Raw genomic sequence first — 17,592 nt, 5'->3', positions numbered from 1 at the left:
CAGCGAGGGGGTGTGGCCGGCGCCGTCACGCCGAGTCCCCGCCCTTCCTCCCTTCACCCCGCCCCGCCAGTTCCTTTCGCAAGAGGGACGCCTGCAGCAAGAAGACGGGGAGGCTGTGGTGCTGGAGAGCTCCGCTCGGGGACCGGCCGACGCGGGAAGCGAGGACGCCGTCTGCACCGCTCTTTCTCGCGCCGCCTAGCCGTCCCTTCTTGCCATGTCTCAAAGCAGACGTCGCGCGGAGGCCCCGCCACTGGAGCGCGAGGACAGCGGGACCTTCAGGTTCGAGCCCAGGCAGTAGGGGCCGCAGGGCCGAGAGTGGTGGGCAGCAGAGGAGGGGGCGGGGAGCCGGCCCCGGCGGCATTCTGGGTAAAGCCCCTTCCTGTCGCCCCCCCCACAACACACACACACTGTGGTGCTGTGCCCCGCCCTCTTGGCGGCGACTGGCAGGGGTCTATGGCCCGGCCGCCGGGGTCTGTGGCCGCGCCCCGCCCCTTTTGTGGCTCGTGGCGGCGCGCTGGGGGGACGGGGTGGCAAAAGGTGCCACGCGCGGACCGGGTTGGTGGACTTGGTCTTGAGAGTATGCAGCCGTGTGCCCCTGAGAACACCTTTCTGTCCGCATTCGAATTCTGTCTATAAAGACGTCCCTCCTTCAACTTGCTAGCCCCTGCTGGGTGACTGCCGCAGCAGAGCTGGGAGACAGGTGCGCACAGGCCTTGCCAGCTTTGGTCCTGGCAGCCAGGAAGCTACAGTAATTCCCCGGTCACCATTGATAGCAGTCAAAATTGGCCCTGTGTATGCTTCTGCTTCCCTGTTTGCTTTGACATGCAAAGCACACCTTTTTCTGATTTTTGCAGTTTGGGGAAGATGATAACAGCTAAGCCAGGGAAAACACCGATTCAGGTATTACACGAATATGGCATGAAGACCAAGAACATCCCGGTTTATGAATGTGAAAGATCCGATGTGCAGATACACGTGCCAACTTTCACCTTCAGAGTAACCGTTGGGGACATAACCTGCACAGGTCTGTATGCACAGTTAACCCCTTGACCCTGCTGGTTGGTAGTCCAGACTTGATGTTGCTTTTCAATTGGGAAAAGTGCCCCTTTTGCCAGAGACAGCTATGAGGGGCAGGTTTTAAAACGGAGACCTCATATATTAGGTTGTTAAGAGCTTTTCAACTTCATCTGATTCTAATTTTCTCTTCTCCAGATACAAGGATGCTCAGATAATAAAAAGTTATCCAGGCATCCTACAAGGCTCTTCACACACTATAGGATCCTCCCAAGGTTCCTCCAAGAATTAAAAAGAAACCGGAAGGGTTCTTGGAGCCCTCATAGCTGGGTCAGTAGGTACTATCAAGTTTCATAGTTTTATAAATTATAGCAGATACAGGGAGGCATGACCCCGGAGTTGTCTGAGTTTCCCTTCTGTCTTTATAGAATTATTTGGAACTTTGGATCTCTTGTATCACTCTTAATTATGTCCACAAAAAAAAAAAAAAAAAAAAGGCAAAACAATGAGGAATGTAGAAAGACTCTCATTCATTGTATTACTTAGTAGCTTCTAGTTCCTGAAACTGTACAAGTATTTTGTATAAGATAGTATCTCCTTTTTATACATGAAGAAACAGGTTCAGAGAGATTATAAATAACATGCTCTGAGTCACACAGCAGTGAAGTTTCAAAATTCAGATGCATGCCCATTTGTAAATATGGACATTATTTTTCTCATATACCTATTTAATTGCAAACAAAAAAAATACTAAATTTAATTTGGAAAAATGCCAAGAAAAGTATTAGTAGGAAGACTAAAATTATATCATCTGATAGTCTGAAGACATCATTTGTATGTGTCCCTGGAAATTTGGACTCCTATTTTCATCGAAGCTACTTTAACAAAAATATGAAGCTTTTTTTTCTATGTGAGACAGGTGGATAAGAAGTGTGGCTGCAATGTTCCTTGTATGAGCCATAGTGTCAACATTGCATTATTATTTAAGTTGTTCTATTTTTAAATATCCAGTGGAAGTTTAAAAAGAAGTAGTCCCTCCCACCCGAATGTGCTTTAGGCCAGGGAATGATTACTTGTTTCTAGGGCTGGATTTGTGGAAGAGCACTTGCTTGCCTGGCCTGTGTGAGGCACTAGGTTCAATCCTCAGCATCACATAAAAAATTAAATAAAATAAAGATATGTGTCCATCAACAACTGAAAAATATTAAAACAAAACAAAACACCTGTTTCTATTATTATCCCTTGGACCTCTTCTCCCACTACCCTGTCTTCCTGTGCTAGCTAATCTGTCTCCATGGCTTCAAATACCAGATAAAGGCTAATAATAAATATCTTTCCTCCAGTCCCATTTGCAGAACAGTGTATCAACTTGTGTGCTTGCTAGGGAACTTTGTTTGGATGATACAAAGGCCTCTCAGACTCATTGTCTCAAACTGAATGTATCTTTCCCCTTAAGCCCATTTTTTTGCACTCCTTTTCTCTGAAAAGGCAGCATAGTCACACAATCACTCAGTAGAAATTCAGGATTTGTATTCTTTTTTTTTTTATTTTAGTTGTAGATAGACACAATATCTTTATTTGTTTATTTATTTTTATGTGGTGCTGAGGATCGAACCCAGGGCCTCACATCTGCAAGGCAAGCGTTCTACCACTGAGCTACAGCCCCAGCCCCAGGGTTTGTATTCTTGATATCTTTTACTCCTCTCCTCTCTTATCCAGTATGTTATTAAAATCTCTCTACTAAATAGCTATTGAGTCTCTTTCTCTCTTCTTTCTATTGCTACCATCCAGACCACTGTCATCTCTTTTTTTGGATTATAGCTTCTGTGTTATAACTGCTCTTTTTTTCTTTTTAAAATTTTTGATAGACTTTTTTTTTTAGCTTTGTTTTATTTACTTTTATGTAATACTGAGGAGTGAACCCAGTGCTCACATGTGCTAGACAAGCATTCCATCACTGAGCCACAAACCTAGCCCTTCTTTTATCTTCTTCCTGTGTAATGCCCATTCTCTACGAATGTTCTTTTCCTAGTACTCAAATTTGTCCTCCTTCTCTTAACATCCATTGAGTGGTTTCCCCATCACCTTCTGGATAAATATAAAAATTTTAATGTGACTTCTTACCTTCTTGAGATGTAGTCAACAGCATGATTGATATCATTTGGGTACTTGATGGAAATGCAGAATATAAGGCACATCCCAGATGTATGGGGTCAGAGTATGTTTTAACAAAATTCCTTGTCAATTATTATACATGTTAAGGTTTGAATAGCACAAGTATATATAATATCTGTATAATATGTGTATGTTTATGGTTATGTATATAAAACTCATTCCCCAGCCCCCAAGTTCTCCAGCCTTTTATCTCAAAATTGCTCCCCTTGAGCTCTTACACATTAGCCATATGCAACACTTACGGCCTTGAGAACACTGCTTTCTTTTGCCTTTGAGCCTTTGCAGGTGCCTTTCCTCTACCAAGAATGCTCTTCCTAATCTCCTAGTTCTCTCTCCTTTACTAGACTTTCCTCATCTTTCAAGTGTGCATTTAGTTCTCTTTCTCCATAAAACTGTTCTGAATCAAGAAGAACAATGGTACTGCTACTTTTGTGTGCTTTCCTAGAGCTCACTCTTAGGCTTGGTGTAACATGATTCAGAAACCTATTAGCAGACAAAATCCCACACTAGGCTGTCAGCCATAGAGGTCAGGGAATCTCTTCAGTTCTGTGCTATGTCCCTAATGTCTATGTTATTAGATAAAAGAGTATGGTTTTTGTGTCCTCTGACATTAGAGGGTCACACTTCAATCTTATTTCCTAACATTGAGGGTTTGAACTCAGAAGGAAAAAAATGATTGAATTCACTCTTTACCAGATGCAACTGCTTGCTGAATTCAAATATCAGTCTTATCCCTAACCTCCCTTACCTACAAGGCAAAAGATACAGATTGTGTAGAAGACATAAGGCATAAGCTGTCACCTATTACTGCTTAGCCTAGCATAGGGGTTTGATCCAGAATAGGACCAGGCTGTCAGAATAAAACTGTGCACATTTCACTGTCCAAAAGTTCTGTAGGTTTCTTCTGTAAAGGAAATTTCTTGATTCAGAAGAACTTCCTGCCCAGGAATAAGGGAAGAGTGAAATGCTAAGTTGCGTTTCTTCTGGAGGTGTGACATGGTCTACATCATTACCATTTGTGTAATAAATATATAGTATAGAAAGAGTAAAGTTTTTTACATAGGGATGCATAGATTTAAATACATAGAACTTTTTAGATTGTGATTTTGTTCATGTATCAGTTTCACACAGTGAATAGTTTATTTCAGTGTATAATTGCATGTATTGTATGTTTTCAGTACTAACTGCATATATGAAAAACCTGTAGTGACTTTGATTTGTAGTATGACAACATCTCTGTAAGGCACACATTTTCACAAAGACTATCTTTTTACATTTTAATTCAGGTGAAGGTACAAGTAAGAAGCTGGCGAAACACCGAGCTGCAGAGGCGGCCATCCACATTCTGAAAGCCAATGCAAGTATTTGGTGAGCTAAATTTCTTTGTATTCTGCAGCTCAAAATGATCATGGCTGAGGTAAGATTAAAAATGTGAACATGCTCCCCAAAGCAGCGGAGTGAACAGTATCTGAGCTCTAAAATTCTATTTCTTTGTGAAAACCTATCACCCATGAAGATAGTTCTATCCAATTAAGCCCAGCAGTTACCAATTAACTGCAGCCTCTCATGAATTAGGCTTTACTTTGTTGTTTTTTAGATGGCGTGCTGCAGTCGGAAACCATAATATCTCTGGCAACTGTTAATATTCTGTATTAAGACTTTGATTATTTCTACACTGAAGAAAAACAAGGTGTGAGATGGAAATAAAAATATTCCTTAGGGAATTCTCATTGGAAAGAAGGAGGTAGAGATTTCCTTTTATTATAGACTGTATACCAAATTCAAGAGAATGTGAATTGGGATATCCTTGCCATGTTTTTCCAAATTGAATTTTTTTTTTTCTGTTTTAGGTGAATCTTAAAGCATCTCATGTATAATAAAATATTATCATTTGGTTTCTGTTAGGCACACCATGGAACATAGTATACCTTAAATTCTTCTTACACATGAACTCAGAAATGCTAGAAGTGCAAGCTGGATGTGGTGGCTCACGCCTATAATCCCAGCAACTTGGTGGTTGAGGCAAGAGGATTGCAAGTTCAAGGCTAGCCTCAGCAACTTAGCGAGGCTCTAAGAAACTTAGTAAGACAAGACCCTGTTTCAAAATAAAAAGGGTTGGGGATATGGCTCAATGGTTAAGCACCCCTAGGTTTAAACCCTGGTACCAAAATATAAAAAAAAAGAAGTTTTTTTAAATTTTTTTATATTTTGGTAATTAGTAATTAGTGTGATACACTAATTACTAGTAATCTTTCATTGATTTACATTTCTTTTTGATTTGTAGCCCCTGATTCTACATGTGTTTTCTTCCTCTGAATTACAAAACTCAGCTTAAAACAGAAACATCTGGTCTTTGACATAAACTGTCCCAAATTGCAAAATATACACAAATATTTAGTACATAAAAATGATTTAGGCAACAGTAAATAGTTCTTCTGGGTAATAACTTTGTCCACTCAATTTGCTACCCAGTGATAATAGTTATCTGTATGTCAACAATCTAAATAGATTCTTATGAATTTTTGGTAGATGGATAATATTCAATAATTATTTAAAGAATTCTGAAAGTATAGTTTCAATTTGTCCCTGGGTTCAGCCCCAAGTACCCAAAAATAAAGAAGATGCTTAGAGTTTAGTCTGGTATAATCTGCACATAACTAACTGCAAAGATCTGTGGAACTTGAAATCGGATTTTTTTTTCCTAAAGCCATAGCAAGTGTTTAGGATTAAGTCTGTATTTAGGTTCTCATGCAATACTCTTCCCTTTTCCTAGGTCATTCTAAACTTTTTGGGTAATTTAGAACTAACCAGTGACATAGCAACCCTCTAGACAAGCACTTAACCCAGACAAGCCTTGGATCTCACAAGATGATACTTGCTTCTCTGGGATCATACCTTACAATTGATTTATGCTAGCTTTCAAGACATGCCAAATGGCATAGCAGATTTTAAGTTCTGCCTCCACTGATAATGGCTGTGCTATTTCTGTGCAGCCCAAAGGTCAACCCAACATGTTGAGCACATTGGTAGAAATGAGTGTACGGAGTGTCCTTTCTGCATATAGGAACTTCACTTTGTCAGCAAAAAAGGCTAACAAACTTTACTATATATTTGTGCTTCTTGACAGATAAAATGGGAATTACTAAGCTGTAATCAGGCCTAAAGTGGCCTGATTTAATACAGAGACTTTTTCACTTCTCGATCACAATTATTTGGGTAGCTTCGGCATGCAGCATTGTAAGTGAATACTTATATCTAATCAGCCTACGTAAAGCTTGAAATTCTGGCATTTGGTAAAGAAACTTGAGGAAGTGCAATAGTTAAACCTCACTTGTCATGGAAGAAATGATTCTTCTATTGCTTAGGTGGAAGTAACCTTGGAATTCAGCTTCTTCTGCATTAGGCTTGATCTTCTGAGTAACTAGTAATTTCAAACTGCCTAGAAAAGATTGTTCTTTTTCCTTAATCATAATCTCTACATTGTTAAACCAGATTTATGTAGACCATCTATTTTATGCAGGATATATAGAACTCTTAACAGGATTATCTTAGCACTGAGCACATGATGGAATAATAGGTCTCTCTTCCACAATTATATTGATGATCTGTGTTATCCATAGTGCCAGGCTAAATTTCCTGGCCAATACTCTTATTATGTCTTGTGTAGTCATAATAGTGTACTTTGAATATATTTTTATCAAGCACCTATTATGTATAAAGCACTATGAAGCTTATGTAGGTAAATAATGCACCCTACCATCAAGGAGTTTACAATCTGAATTGGGAGAGGTTTGGTAAGGGTCAGACAAATTACTTGTATTTCTAAGGCTGTATAATTTAGGTCAGTTTTCTTAAGAAAGAGTCAAACCAAGCTTGGCATAGTGGTGACACCTGTAATTCCAGTGACTTGAGACGCTGAGGCAGGAGTCTTAAGTTTAAGGCCAGCCCAAACAACTTAGTAAGACCCATCTCAAAAAGAGAGAAAGGGATGTATCCCATTGATAGAATGTCCCTAGGTTTGATCCTCAGTACTTAAAAAAATAAAGAATAAAATGTCAAACCAAATGTTATAATGGTTCAAAGGAGTGAGAGAATATGATCCATTGGGTAAAAGGCTAGGCTTCTTAGAGGAAGTGACATTTGATATGTACAGATAGATATAGAGTTCAGATTTCTATAGAAATTGTTGAAAAGAAGCGCATCACATGTAGATATAATGCAAGAACTTCAGGGTAGAGAGTTAAGTAGAAAAATTTTTCTTTTTTAGTAAGTAATTTGGGGAAATTATTTTATTGAATAACATTCAAAAATATGTTTAGCTTTGCAGTTCCTGACCCTTTAATGCCTGACCCTTCCAAGCAACCAAAGAACCAGCTTAATCCTATTGGTTCATTACAGGTAAGTTGTATATTTTTTCCATACTTACCTTTTTGTCTACTGATAAAAGATAAAATTAAGTGGTGGTATTACAGTGCTGAAGATAAGCCATTTTATATTTTCATGATAAGATTGTTAAATATTTTGTTTTCCAACTTATTTTATGCAGCTAACTTAGAATTATTTTCCCGTTTATTTAAGTTGTGGATTTTCTTCCACATGCAGTATTTGCCTTTGGTTTGTGAAATTCTCATTTGAAATAACAGGACCTCATTGCACATGGGTAGAGAATATTATACTTTAAGTACATTTCTTCCCATCTTTATGACAAACCTCTTTCTACTTCTTTTAAGACAGAAGACTTTATAAAGAGCCAAAATTGGGTAACCTAATTCAAGATGCACCCTACCATCAAGGAATTTACAATCTGAATTGGGAGAGGTTAGGTGAGGGTCAGACAAATTACTTGTATTTCTAAGGCTGTATAAGAAAAGAGATGTAATTAATTTATTTGATTATATTTACACACATGCACACGCATATGTTTATCTTTAAATTTCTGCAAACAGAATATTCTTTTTGCAGATTATCCGTGTGCTCTGTTAGAACTATTTTTGTCTCCATTACCTAACCAATCCTTTGGTCTCATTTTTTTTGCTCTGTAAGTTTTTCTATTATTTTCTTCACATGTAACCTCATCCCAGTTTCTGTCTCTGCTCCTCGTGAGCCCCTGATCAAATGCAGCAGATAGCAGCCGCAGGTCCAGAAGCCCATAGTTAGGGGGGGAGAGGCTTTAGGAACCGAGGGCAGGGAGACCTGTAGGTGTCTCCTCTGATGTTCCCAAAGAGGTCACTGGTAGCCAATCTTTCTCTGATATCAGCTCACTATTGCTTAAAAGAAGAATGCCATTCATAGGTCAAAACTGCTTCCATTTTGGTATTGTAATATAAAGATGTAAAAGATGGGAATGTTTATGGGACATATAGGGTCTTTCCTTTTCAAATATATGACTAGAAATGAGATTGAAATCAAGAAGAAATAAAATTTGTGTGATTAAGCCATTGCACAGTTGAAATTACTATTAAAGCCTCATTTCAATTTTATAGGAATTGGCTATTCATCATGGCTGGAGACTTCCTGAATATACTCTTTCCCAGGAAGGAGGACCTGCTCATAAGAGAGAATATACCACAATTTGCAGGCTAGAGTCATTTATGGAAACTGGTACTTTTTCTTACCATTTAAGACATTTGCAATATTTTCAGATGATGGATGACCATAGAAATCTCTGTTGTTATATCTTCTCAAAAATGTCTGTGGGGAGAAAAATTGATAAACTCCTATACTACCATCTCTAACTTTCTAAGGTAGAACTTAAATATAAATATTTGGCCATGCACATCTGTAATCCCAGCAACTCAGAAGGCAGGAGAAATGAGGGTTCAAGGCCATCCTCAGCAACTTAGTGAGGCTCTGTTCCAAAAAATACAGAGGGCTGAAGGGGTAACTCAGGGGTAAAGTAGCCTTGGGTTCAATCCCCAGTACCTCCAATAAAAAAGGAAGAAGAATACTCATGTTTCTTAATTGGATGTTTTTAAAAATCATAAGTTGTTAATGGAAAGATGTATTATTGGCTCCATACCTTAAATAATCTTCATCTATGTATTAGTGATTGAAATAATTCATCTGGGAGGAAAAACAATAGTAAATCTCTTAAAGTTTCAACAGATATTCTAGAAAGTAGGACTAGAGAAGATTACATTTGAAAAAGAGGTGATTAATAAGAGAATAGATGGCCCCAAAAATGAAATAAGATAAAAAATAAATAGAAATTGTCTTTTGGAATTATAGTAACTTCTAAGTTGTAAAAGACATAAACTATGAGGAATAGCAGCCACTTAATTAATTACTAGTGAGAATTCTTCTTTATTACTCTGGCATGTTTTTGTTATTTTCAAAATGACTGAAAGTAGACTTTTACCTTAGCTAGATATTAGTTTCAAGTAACAGGCACTGTCTGCCTTGAGAGGTGATGTGGCCACTGCAGAAGCCACTAGGCCAGAAGCAGTGCCTCTCCTTTGGGTTCCTGAAGTAGTCCTTTATTTTCAAAATGAAGCAAATTACTTCATCTCCCTGGGCTTCAGATTTTTAATTTACAAAGCAGAGTATGAAAGTAGCTATTTAAGGTATCTTTCTTTCAATTCCATCATTTTTTATTCCCTTCTTATTCATATTAAGCAAATTCTACATTTGTTAGTATAGAAGATTGTGAATAGATAATGGACATTGAGAGAGGGATCATAATTCAAATATATTTTGGTAAATAAATTGGTCACAATTAAACCAAATACTGTTCATTAAAGTTAAGCAAAGGGAAGAATAATTATTAAAGAAAAGCAGAAAGTGTAAATATTAAAGAAAAACGGTTAAAGAAAAGATCTATTTTCAAAAATATAAAGAATTAATAGTCATTTGAGGGCTAGGGGTGTAGCTCAGTATTAGAGCACTTGCCTAGCATGCATGAGGCCCTGAGTATAATCCCCAGCACTGAAAAAAAGAGGGGGCGTGTGTGTGTGTGTGTGTGTGTGTGTGTGTGTGTGTGTGTGTGTGTATTTTACAATGAACAAAAACAATAAACAAAATGTCAAGTGAGTAAGAAAATAGCCTAGAAGATGAAAAACATAATCCCTTGTACATTCAATCATCCTCTGTGGACACTGTTTTCCTTTCTAAATCTACCATCTTTTTTTCTTTATATAGGAAAGGGGGCATCAAAGAAACAAGCCAAGAGAAATGCTGCTGAGAAATTTCTTGCCAAATTTAGTAATATTTCTCCAGAGAACCACATTTCTCTAGTGAGTATTAAGCAAACAGTTAAGATGTTAATTTGATTAAGATTTTCTTGCTTTAGGAAGATTTCCTTGATTTCTTGTTGGATTGATACTTCAATTGTTGCAATTTTTAAAAATCTTTTCATCTTTCATTTGCACACCATGCCAATTTTAGCTGCTTTCTATATGTGAGCCAGAGTCACATGAGGTAACCAGGTAAGAGGACTTGAGAGACACAGTCAATTCAGAATAATAGGATAGGATCTAAACATGACAACCCCAGCTGGGGTTGTACCTCTGTGGTAGAGTGCATACATAGCATTTGTGAAACTCTGGGTTTGATTCTCAATACCAAAAATTACTGAAGAACGAATGAATAAAGTGATAGGCCAGTGGTGCTATTTTTGCCTTCAAAGCAACAGCACTTTTCCATTTTTTGTTGGTCCATTCACTTACCACTCAACAATCATTTAGTGTGCTCCTATTGTATGCCAAGGTCTGTGCCCAGTACTGGGCTACAGTGAATGAACAATCTCTGCCACTAAGGAGTTTATAGCCTACTAAACAGGGAAGAATGTTACAGATGGGTCCTTACAGAGGGCAGTCAGGGAACATGGAAGAAGGTATCTGATGTAAACTGTGGTTTCAGAAAACCTTCAAGGAGAAAGAGAAACCTTTGCTCTACATACAAAAAATATTTTTATGTGGTTTTGTTTCCCTGATGTGCTGGGGGCCCCCTCTATTTCTCCAAAGTCACCTCTTAGATAAAAGGCGCACCATCTTGGTCAAAAGAGAATCAGAAAAATAATTCATTAAAGGTCTCAACAACTTCCAACTCCAATATTGACAAACAAAAGCATTTTTAAATACTTAACAGTGTATTTTATTTATTTAGTGTTGTTTTTTATTTTTCATTTCATGGTATTTGTTAAACGGATGTGCATGTTAGCATTGTCTAGTTTAAACTGGAAAGATAACCACATAGTATCCATTTAAATATGCTTTCTGAAGTATTAAATGTGAGTGCTTGTAAGTATACTGATACTGGTGTTAAAAGACAGTCTTTAAGACTATAAATCTTCATCTCTATTTTTCAGACTAATGTAGTAGGAAATTCTTTAGGATGCACTTGGCATTCCTTGAGGAATTCTCCTGGTGAAAAGATCAACTTACTGAAAAGAAGCCTCCTTAGTATTCCTAATACAGATTACATCCAGCTGCTTAGTGAAATTGCCAAGGAACAAGGTTTTAACATAACGTATTTGGATATAGGTATGATTTTTTTCTTTGGCTTATCCCAAGATGTATTTCTTTTTAAAATGTGTTTGAAAAACAAAAATTTCTGTTATAATTTGTTATTTCATTGATCAAGGATTCTAACTATATATAATTGCCAGACCAGTATTATATATAATTGAGATGTCTTGATTCTTGTGGATAGTAATAATAGCTAACATACAGTTTCCATAATAAATGTCAATAGCTGAAAGTTATAGTTTAACTGTGTACTAAAGACATGTATCAATTAATGAATCCTCAAACTAACTCTGAAGTGAATTCTGTTATTCTTACTTATGAGTGAAGAAAGTAAGGCAGAGAAAGGTTGAGAAACTGACCCAAGACCACATAACTAGCCAGTAGTAGAATAAGATTAAGGAAAGAGGTTCAGACATGATGGTGCATACCTGTAATCCCACTGGCTCAGGAGGCTGAGGTAGGAGGATCACAAATTCAGAGCCAGCCTCAGCAACTTAGTAAGCCATAAGCAACTTAGTGAGACTCTTGTCTCATACTGAAAAATAAAAAGGCCTGGGGATGTGGCTTAGTGGTTAAGTGCTCCTGGGTTCAGTCCCTCATACCAAAAAATAAAAGATTAAAAAAAAAATAAGAAAATTAGGGAAAGAGTTCCAGCATATTCACTGGCTGTTATACTAGGTCTGTTGGGCATTTGGCAATTAAAAAGCACACCCATTTGTAGTACAAGTATCAAGTCTGTGTGGGCCAAACCATCTGTCCACTTAATCACTGAGTGCCATTTCTAGGCAGTAAATGGAAAAAAGTCAATTTGTAACTTTATTCCATCCCAGCTATCATCTATTATATTTTCCTTAATTTGTGGTCTTTTATATAGACAAATATGGACAAATGAGAAAGCAAGTCAGTGAAGATTTTATTTTAGTTCAATTTGTAAAGCTAGTTGTGTGTATGTGTGTGTCACACATTTGATATCTTGATTTAATATCAGCATAACAAGTGAAGAATTTGATATCCCTACTCCACTCTCAGTGAGATGTGGGAACTCAGCTGTCAGAGATACTAGTACTGGAAAATTAGAGTGGTCAGGGGATGAGAGAACTTTTGATATTCTCTGCTACTTTGGAATTAAATGATGAGTCATGCAGTGTCTTGATAAGCCAAGAATGATGAAGAACCCGGAAAATTAATGAAGAAAGATGGTCAGGAGAGATGGCTGATGGGAATCCATTCATTTAGCAAATATTTATTGATGTTTGTAGTTTGTTGAGAGTTTGGGATACAGAGATAAATGAGCTATGTCATGAATAGAGTTAACTATGGAAGATACAGAATCTCTGAAAAGAAGGAAATTTGAGATGGATATTTTGGATCGTGAATTAATTCCTTTGAAACTCTTATGAATTTTAAGAACTAAATCATTCTTATAAATATAGAACAAGGGGCTGGAGTTGTGGCTCAGCTGTAGAGCACTCGCCTAGCACATGTGAGGTGCTGGGTTTGATCCTCAGCACCACATTAAAAAAAAGTGTGTGTGTGTGTGTGTGTGTGTGTGTGTGTGTGTGTGTGTAAATAACAAGCTTTTGGCTAACTTTTAGGCAGCTATCTTCAAAGAAAATAGATAAATGACCAACAAACCTATGAAAAGATGTTCAACATCATTACTCAACTGGGAATTGCAAGTCAAAACTACTGTGTGGTACCACTGCACACTATATAGTCAAAACAATGGAAAATAGCAAGTGTCTGATGATGAAGAGATTGGAATCTCATACATTGTTGATGGAATGTAAAATAATTTAGCCACCATGGGAAAATTTCTTAGTTCCTTAAATTAATTGCCAGCAGTTTCACACCTAGCTACATAACCCACAAGAATTGAAAACTGGTATTCAAACAAATAACCAGTACACACATATTCCCAGAAGCAGTATTTGCAAGAGCCAAAAGTGGCAATGATCCAAATGTCCACCAACAAATGAATGAATAAACAAATGTGGAATATCCATTCAATAGAATATTATTCAGCTGTAAAAGGGAATGAAGTTCTAATATGTGCTACAACATAGAAGATAGTGAAAAACATGCTGAGTGAAAGAAGCCAGAAACAAAAGACTGCACATATTCTATGATTCTGTTTATATTAACTACCCACAGAAGGGTAATCCATAGACATTAAACACAGATGGTTGGTTGCTAGCATTGGGGAAGAGGGGATGGAGAGTAACAGTTTAAGGAGTTCAGGATATCCTCTTGGGGTGATGAAGATGTTTTGAAACTGGCTAGAGGGGCTACTTGGACATCACTATAAATTGCTGAATGCCACTAAATTGTTTATTTTAAAACGATTGGTTTTATGTGAATTTTCCTTAAATTTAAAAAGATAGTAGAACTAAAAAAAAAAAAAAGTCTCTTCACTCAATTGACTAGCTAAAATAGAAACATTTAATCATGACCACTTTGAATAAGTCATAAATTTACTTCTTAAGAACTCTTGCCTCAATTTACCATCTTCAGAAGAATGAGAAGAATGTGCATTTCCTGGGTTTAAGTGTTTTTTTGTTTTTTTTTTTAAATCTTTAATATTTATTTTTTAGTTTTTGGCAGACACAACATCTTTCTTTGTATGTGATGCTGAGGATCGAACCCGGGCCGCACTTATGCCAGGCGAGCGCGCTACCACTTGAGCCACATCCCCAGCCCTTAAGTATTGTTTTTAAAACACCATAACTGAGATTGCACAGACTTAAACCCTAAGAATAGGAAGGCACAAGAGAGGTCTTTCCCTGAACCAGATCGTTTCTTGTTTGAAATGCCTACTGAAAATGACTTCCAATGGGAAACAGCCTCTCTAGTCCTCTAGCAAATGGTTCTTTCCCTCTTAAGAAAGTTGCTTATTAGTATAGTGCTTTCCAAGCCTCATTCAACTAGTCACATTAGAGTTGCCTTGGGAGCTTACTTGAAATGCAGGAGCCAGCCACCTCCAGCCCCAACCCCATGCTTCTGATAGAATGGGCTAGCATTGAGTCCTAAACACCTGTGTTTCTTTGAAGTTCTGTCAGATGATTTGAAGCAGTATGTTTGAGAACTGCTATGACTGAACAACCATTTCTATTGTGAAGCTGGGGATTAAACCCAAGTGCTCTCCCACTGAGCTACATCCCCAGCCTTTTTTATTTAATTTTGAGTTCCCCAACCTGGCCTTGAACTTGTGATCCTCCTGCCTCAGCCTCCTGAGTTGCAGGGATTATAGGCGTGTACCATTGCACCTGACTCATTCTATGTTTTTTGTTTATACAAGCATGACAGAAATGATGAATGAATGAAATAGTGTACCATGGGTGAGAAAGACCAAAAAAAAAAAAAAAGATTGTTTTTATAAAGGATCTGCTTTCTACAGTTGGCACTAATCATCATGTTTGCTTGTGTCATTACAGAAGAACTGAGTGCAAATGGGCAGTATCAGTGTCTCGCCGAACTGTCAACCAGTCCTATCACAGTCTGTCATGGCTCCGGCATCTCCTGTGGCAATGCACAGAGTGATGCCGCCCACAATGCTTTGCAGTATTTAAAGATAATAGCAGAAAGAAAGTAAACTTAGGGCAGCTTAGAAAGTCCTTCAGTAGCACATAAAAAGTTTCCGTCACTCCTTCCCCAGTAAAACTTCTACTGTATTGTTTGAGTTTGTGTGTTGTTTCCACATCTCTTCGGATTCCATCAACACTCCAGATTTAATTATCTCCTGGTAGTTATTACTAAGCTCTTTTTAATGGCTTCAACTTTGTATTGGTATATTGTCTTTATAAACTTTGTACCACGAAGCAGAGCAGGGCCAGGCAAATGGGAGGAAGAAGCTGCATGTTTGATGATGATGAAGAAGAAGAAAAAGAAATAAAACTACTGCTAGCAACAGTCTTACTGGTGCTTAAACAACCTCTTTTTTTCTTTTTTTTTTTGCGCAAGGCTTCATAATGGGAATTTGAAGGAAGCCCTTTAGGTTTAGATGTTGAGAGATGGCATTAACAGACTTTTACTGAATGTGATTGTTAAATTTCAGGGAACATGATTGGTCTCCTGTGTATTTGAAACCATGTAATAAAGAGCTGTTGTTATAATGAGGTTCTGCTCATTTTATTAAAGAGCTACTGACTTGACTTTGGCCCAGTCTTATAAATAATATTTTAATATGGATAGTTTATTATTTATATAACTCAAAAAGTCAAAGGTAAAAGAACCTGTAGCCTAAGCAAAATATATATGTGATAAATCACTTCCTTATTTTCTGTAAGCATATGCAACATTGTATTTTTGCTTTGACATAACCATTCTTAGATGAAGTAGTAGTTGAAAAATCATTAATGGCATTCCAGACAACCCCAGAACCTTTCCAGTTCGTTCAATTCCATTATAAGAATATTTGAAACAAAACAATGAGTGAAGGTAAGTCTCACAAATTTTTATTTTACTCTCCATATTTTCATATACCATCTGTGACACCTTAAGTCTCATCTGTCAGTGCCAGCTAGTACAAGCTTTGTAAATGAGAAGGAAGTCTTTTGGCCCTGTGTCCAGAGCTCAGGAGAGCCATGTAGATAGAGAAAGCAAGCTATGAATGATGACAGGAAGTTTTGATTATCTCAAGTGTTAATCCAACAACAGATAAGATAGAGCAAGATTTTGGAAAAGAATCATACCTGATTGGAACCCTTTAAGAATAATGAAACTACATTACAAAAGAAAACCAGTACATGTAACTTATTTGAAGTTCTAAAGAATACTCAACATAGTTTCACATTACAAGGTACATATATATCAATTACATTATGGAAATTTAGGTGCTTTTTTGGTGAGGTTGAGGAATGAGTTAAAGACTGGTGGCAAAGTTTAGGCATAAACAGGATCTTGTGAGCTTTTAAGATTGGACTAATCTTGGGTTTTTGTGAATGCTCTGGAATCTCTAGAGATAACAGTATGTTCTGTGTAGTGAAATATTAACTTTGAAGAGGATAAATTGGGTGAAGATTTCATAAGGCAATGGAAGAAGATTCTTGGATGAGGCCCAAGTGTGGGAAAGAATAATATAATTTTATTGTCCACAGTTCAAATATATTGATAAAGTGAGTGCTCAGAAGCCAAGCTCTTCCTGCTGCCTTTATTTCTTTGCTTCTGTCTGCAGAGAAAACATGTTCTTAGATACTACTCAAATGTCCCCTCTGTCAGGGCAACTAGACTTTCTAGGACCATTAGGTAGTCTTTAAATACCATTTTGTTAACTTCTCTTTTAGGTCTCTTTAATTGGTTGTGCCTTTTTTTTTTTTTTTTTTTTTTTTTTTTAATGGCTTCAACTTTGAAGGATTGAACCCAGGGGCTCTTAACCACCAAACCACATCCCCAACCCTTATGTTTTTATTTAGAGACAGGATCTCGCTAAGTTGCTGAGGCTGGGTTTGAACTCATATTACTCCTGTCTAAGCTTCCCAAGCTGCTAGGATTACAGGCATGTGTTACTGTGCCTGGCTGGTTGTACCTCTTAAATGAGTTTCCTGAAGAGGCTAAGCAGGTAATTCTGCTACTATCATCCTTATAGCATTAGTTCTGACCTATGATAGGCCTCCAGTCAGTGAGAAACCAGTGAATTAGTAATATATAAACAGCAATAACCCAATGTGTTTTTAATACTAATATTACTTATTGAGCACCAATGTGCCCGACACTATCACAGTATTTAGAGATACAGTGTTTACCCACCTTGCATCCACTCCCCTGCTCACAGGGCATACTGTGATATGCCATTCAGATTCTCATGTTAGAAAATTTAGTTCCCTTGCTTGTGGGAGTGCTGCTGGCAGACAGACCTCAATTGCCAAATCTTAATTTCCTTTACTGGAGAGAGCCACCTCATGAGGGCACTCTCATTTCTGGGGCAGCATGCCTTTGAAGA

The 17,592-nt window shown here is 37.6% G+C and overlaps 1 protein-coding gene across 7 annotated transcripts; it reads left to right on the top strand.

The window, feature by feature from the left end:
* The first annotated feature begins 19 nt into the window (after nt 1–19).
* On the top strand, nt 20–15,766 carry Prkra (protein activator of interferon induced protein kinase EIF2AK2). Of its 7 annotated transcripts, none has more exons than XM_078017668.1 (9): nt 890–1,024; nt 1,213–1,344; nt 4,476–4,557; nt 4,787–4,933; nt 7,509–7,587; nt 8,673–8,790; nt 10,327–10,421; nt 11,495–11,669; nt 15,089–15,766. In XM_078017668.1, exons 4-9 carry the CDS (start codon nt 4,887–4,889, stop codon nt 15,244–15,246), a joined length of 672 nt encoding a protein of 223 aa, XP_077873794.1. In that variant the 5' UTR covers nt 890–1,024; nt 1,213–1,344; nt 4,476–4,557; nt 4,787–4,886; the 3' UTR covers nt 15,247–15,766. The 7 variants fall into 7 exon arrangements, with proteins under 7 accessions (XP_005324711.1, XP_077873794.1, XP_040150473.1 ...); XM_078017669.1 differs by lacking the exons at nt 890–1,024; nt 1,213–1,344 and adding exons at nt 1,541–2,689; nt 6,317–6,426; XM_005324654.4 differs by lacking the exons at nt 1,213–1,344; nt 4,787–4,933 and adding an exon at nt 20–279 and having other exon boundaries at nt 855–1,024.
* The last annotated feature ends 1,826 nt before the right edge of the window (nt 15,767–17,592 follow it).

Source organism: Ictidomys tridecemlineatus, chromosome 7, assembly GCF_052094955.1.
Source record: "Ictidomys tridecemlineatus isolate mIctTri1 chromosome 7, mIctTri1.hap1, whole genome shotgun sequence".
Classification (NCBI taxonomy): domain Eukaryota; kingdom Metazoa; phylum Chordata; class Mammalia; order Rodentia; family Sciuridae; genus Ictidomys; species Ictidomys tridecemlineatus.
This window is presented reverse-complemented; position numbering and strand designations above follow the sequence as displayed.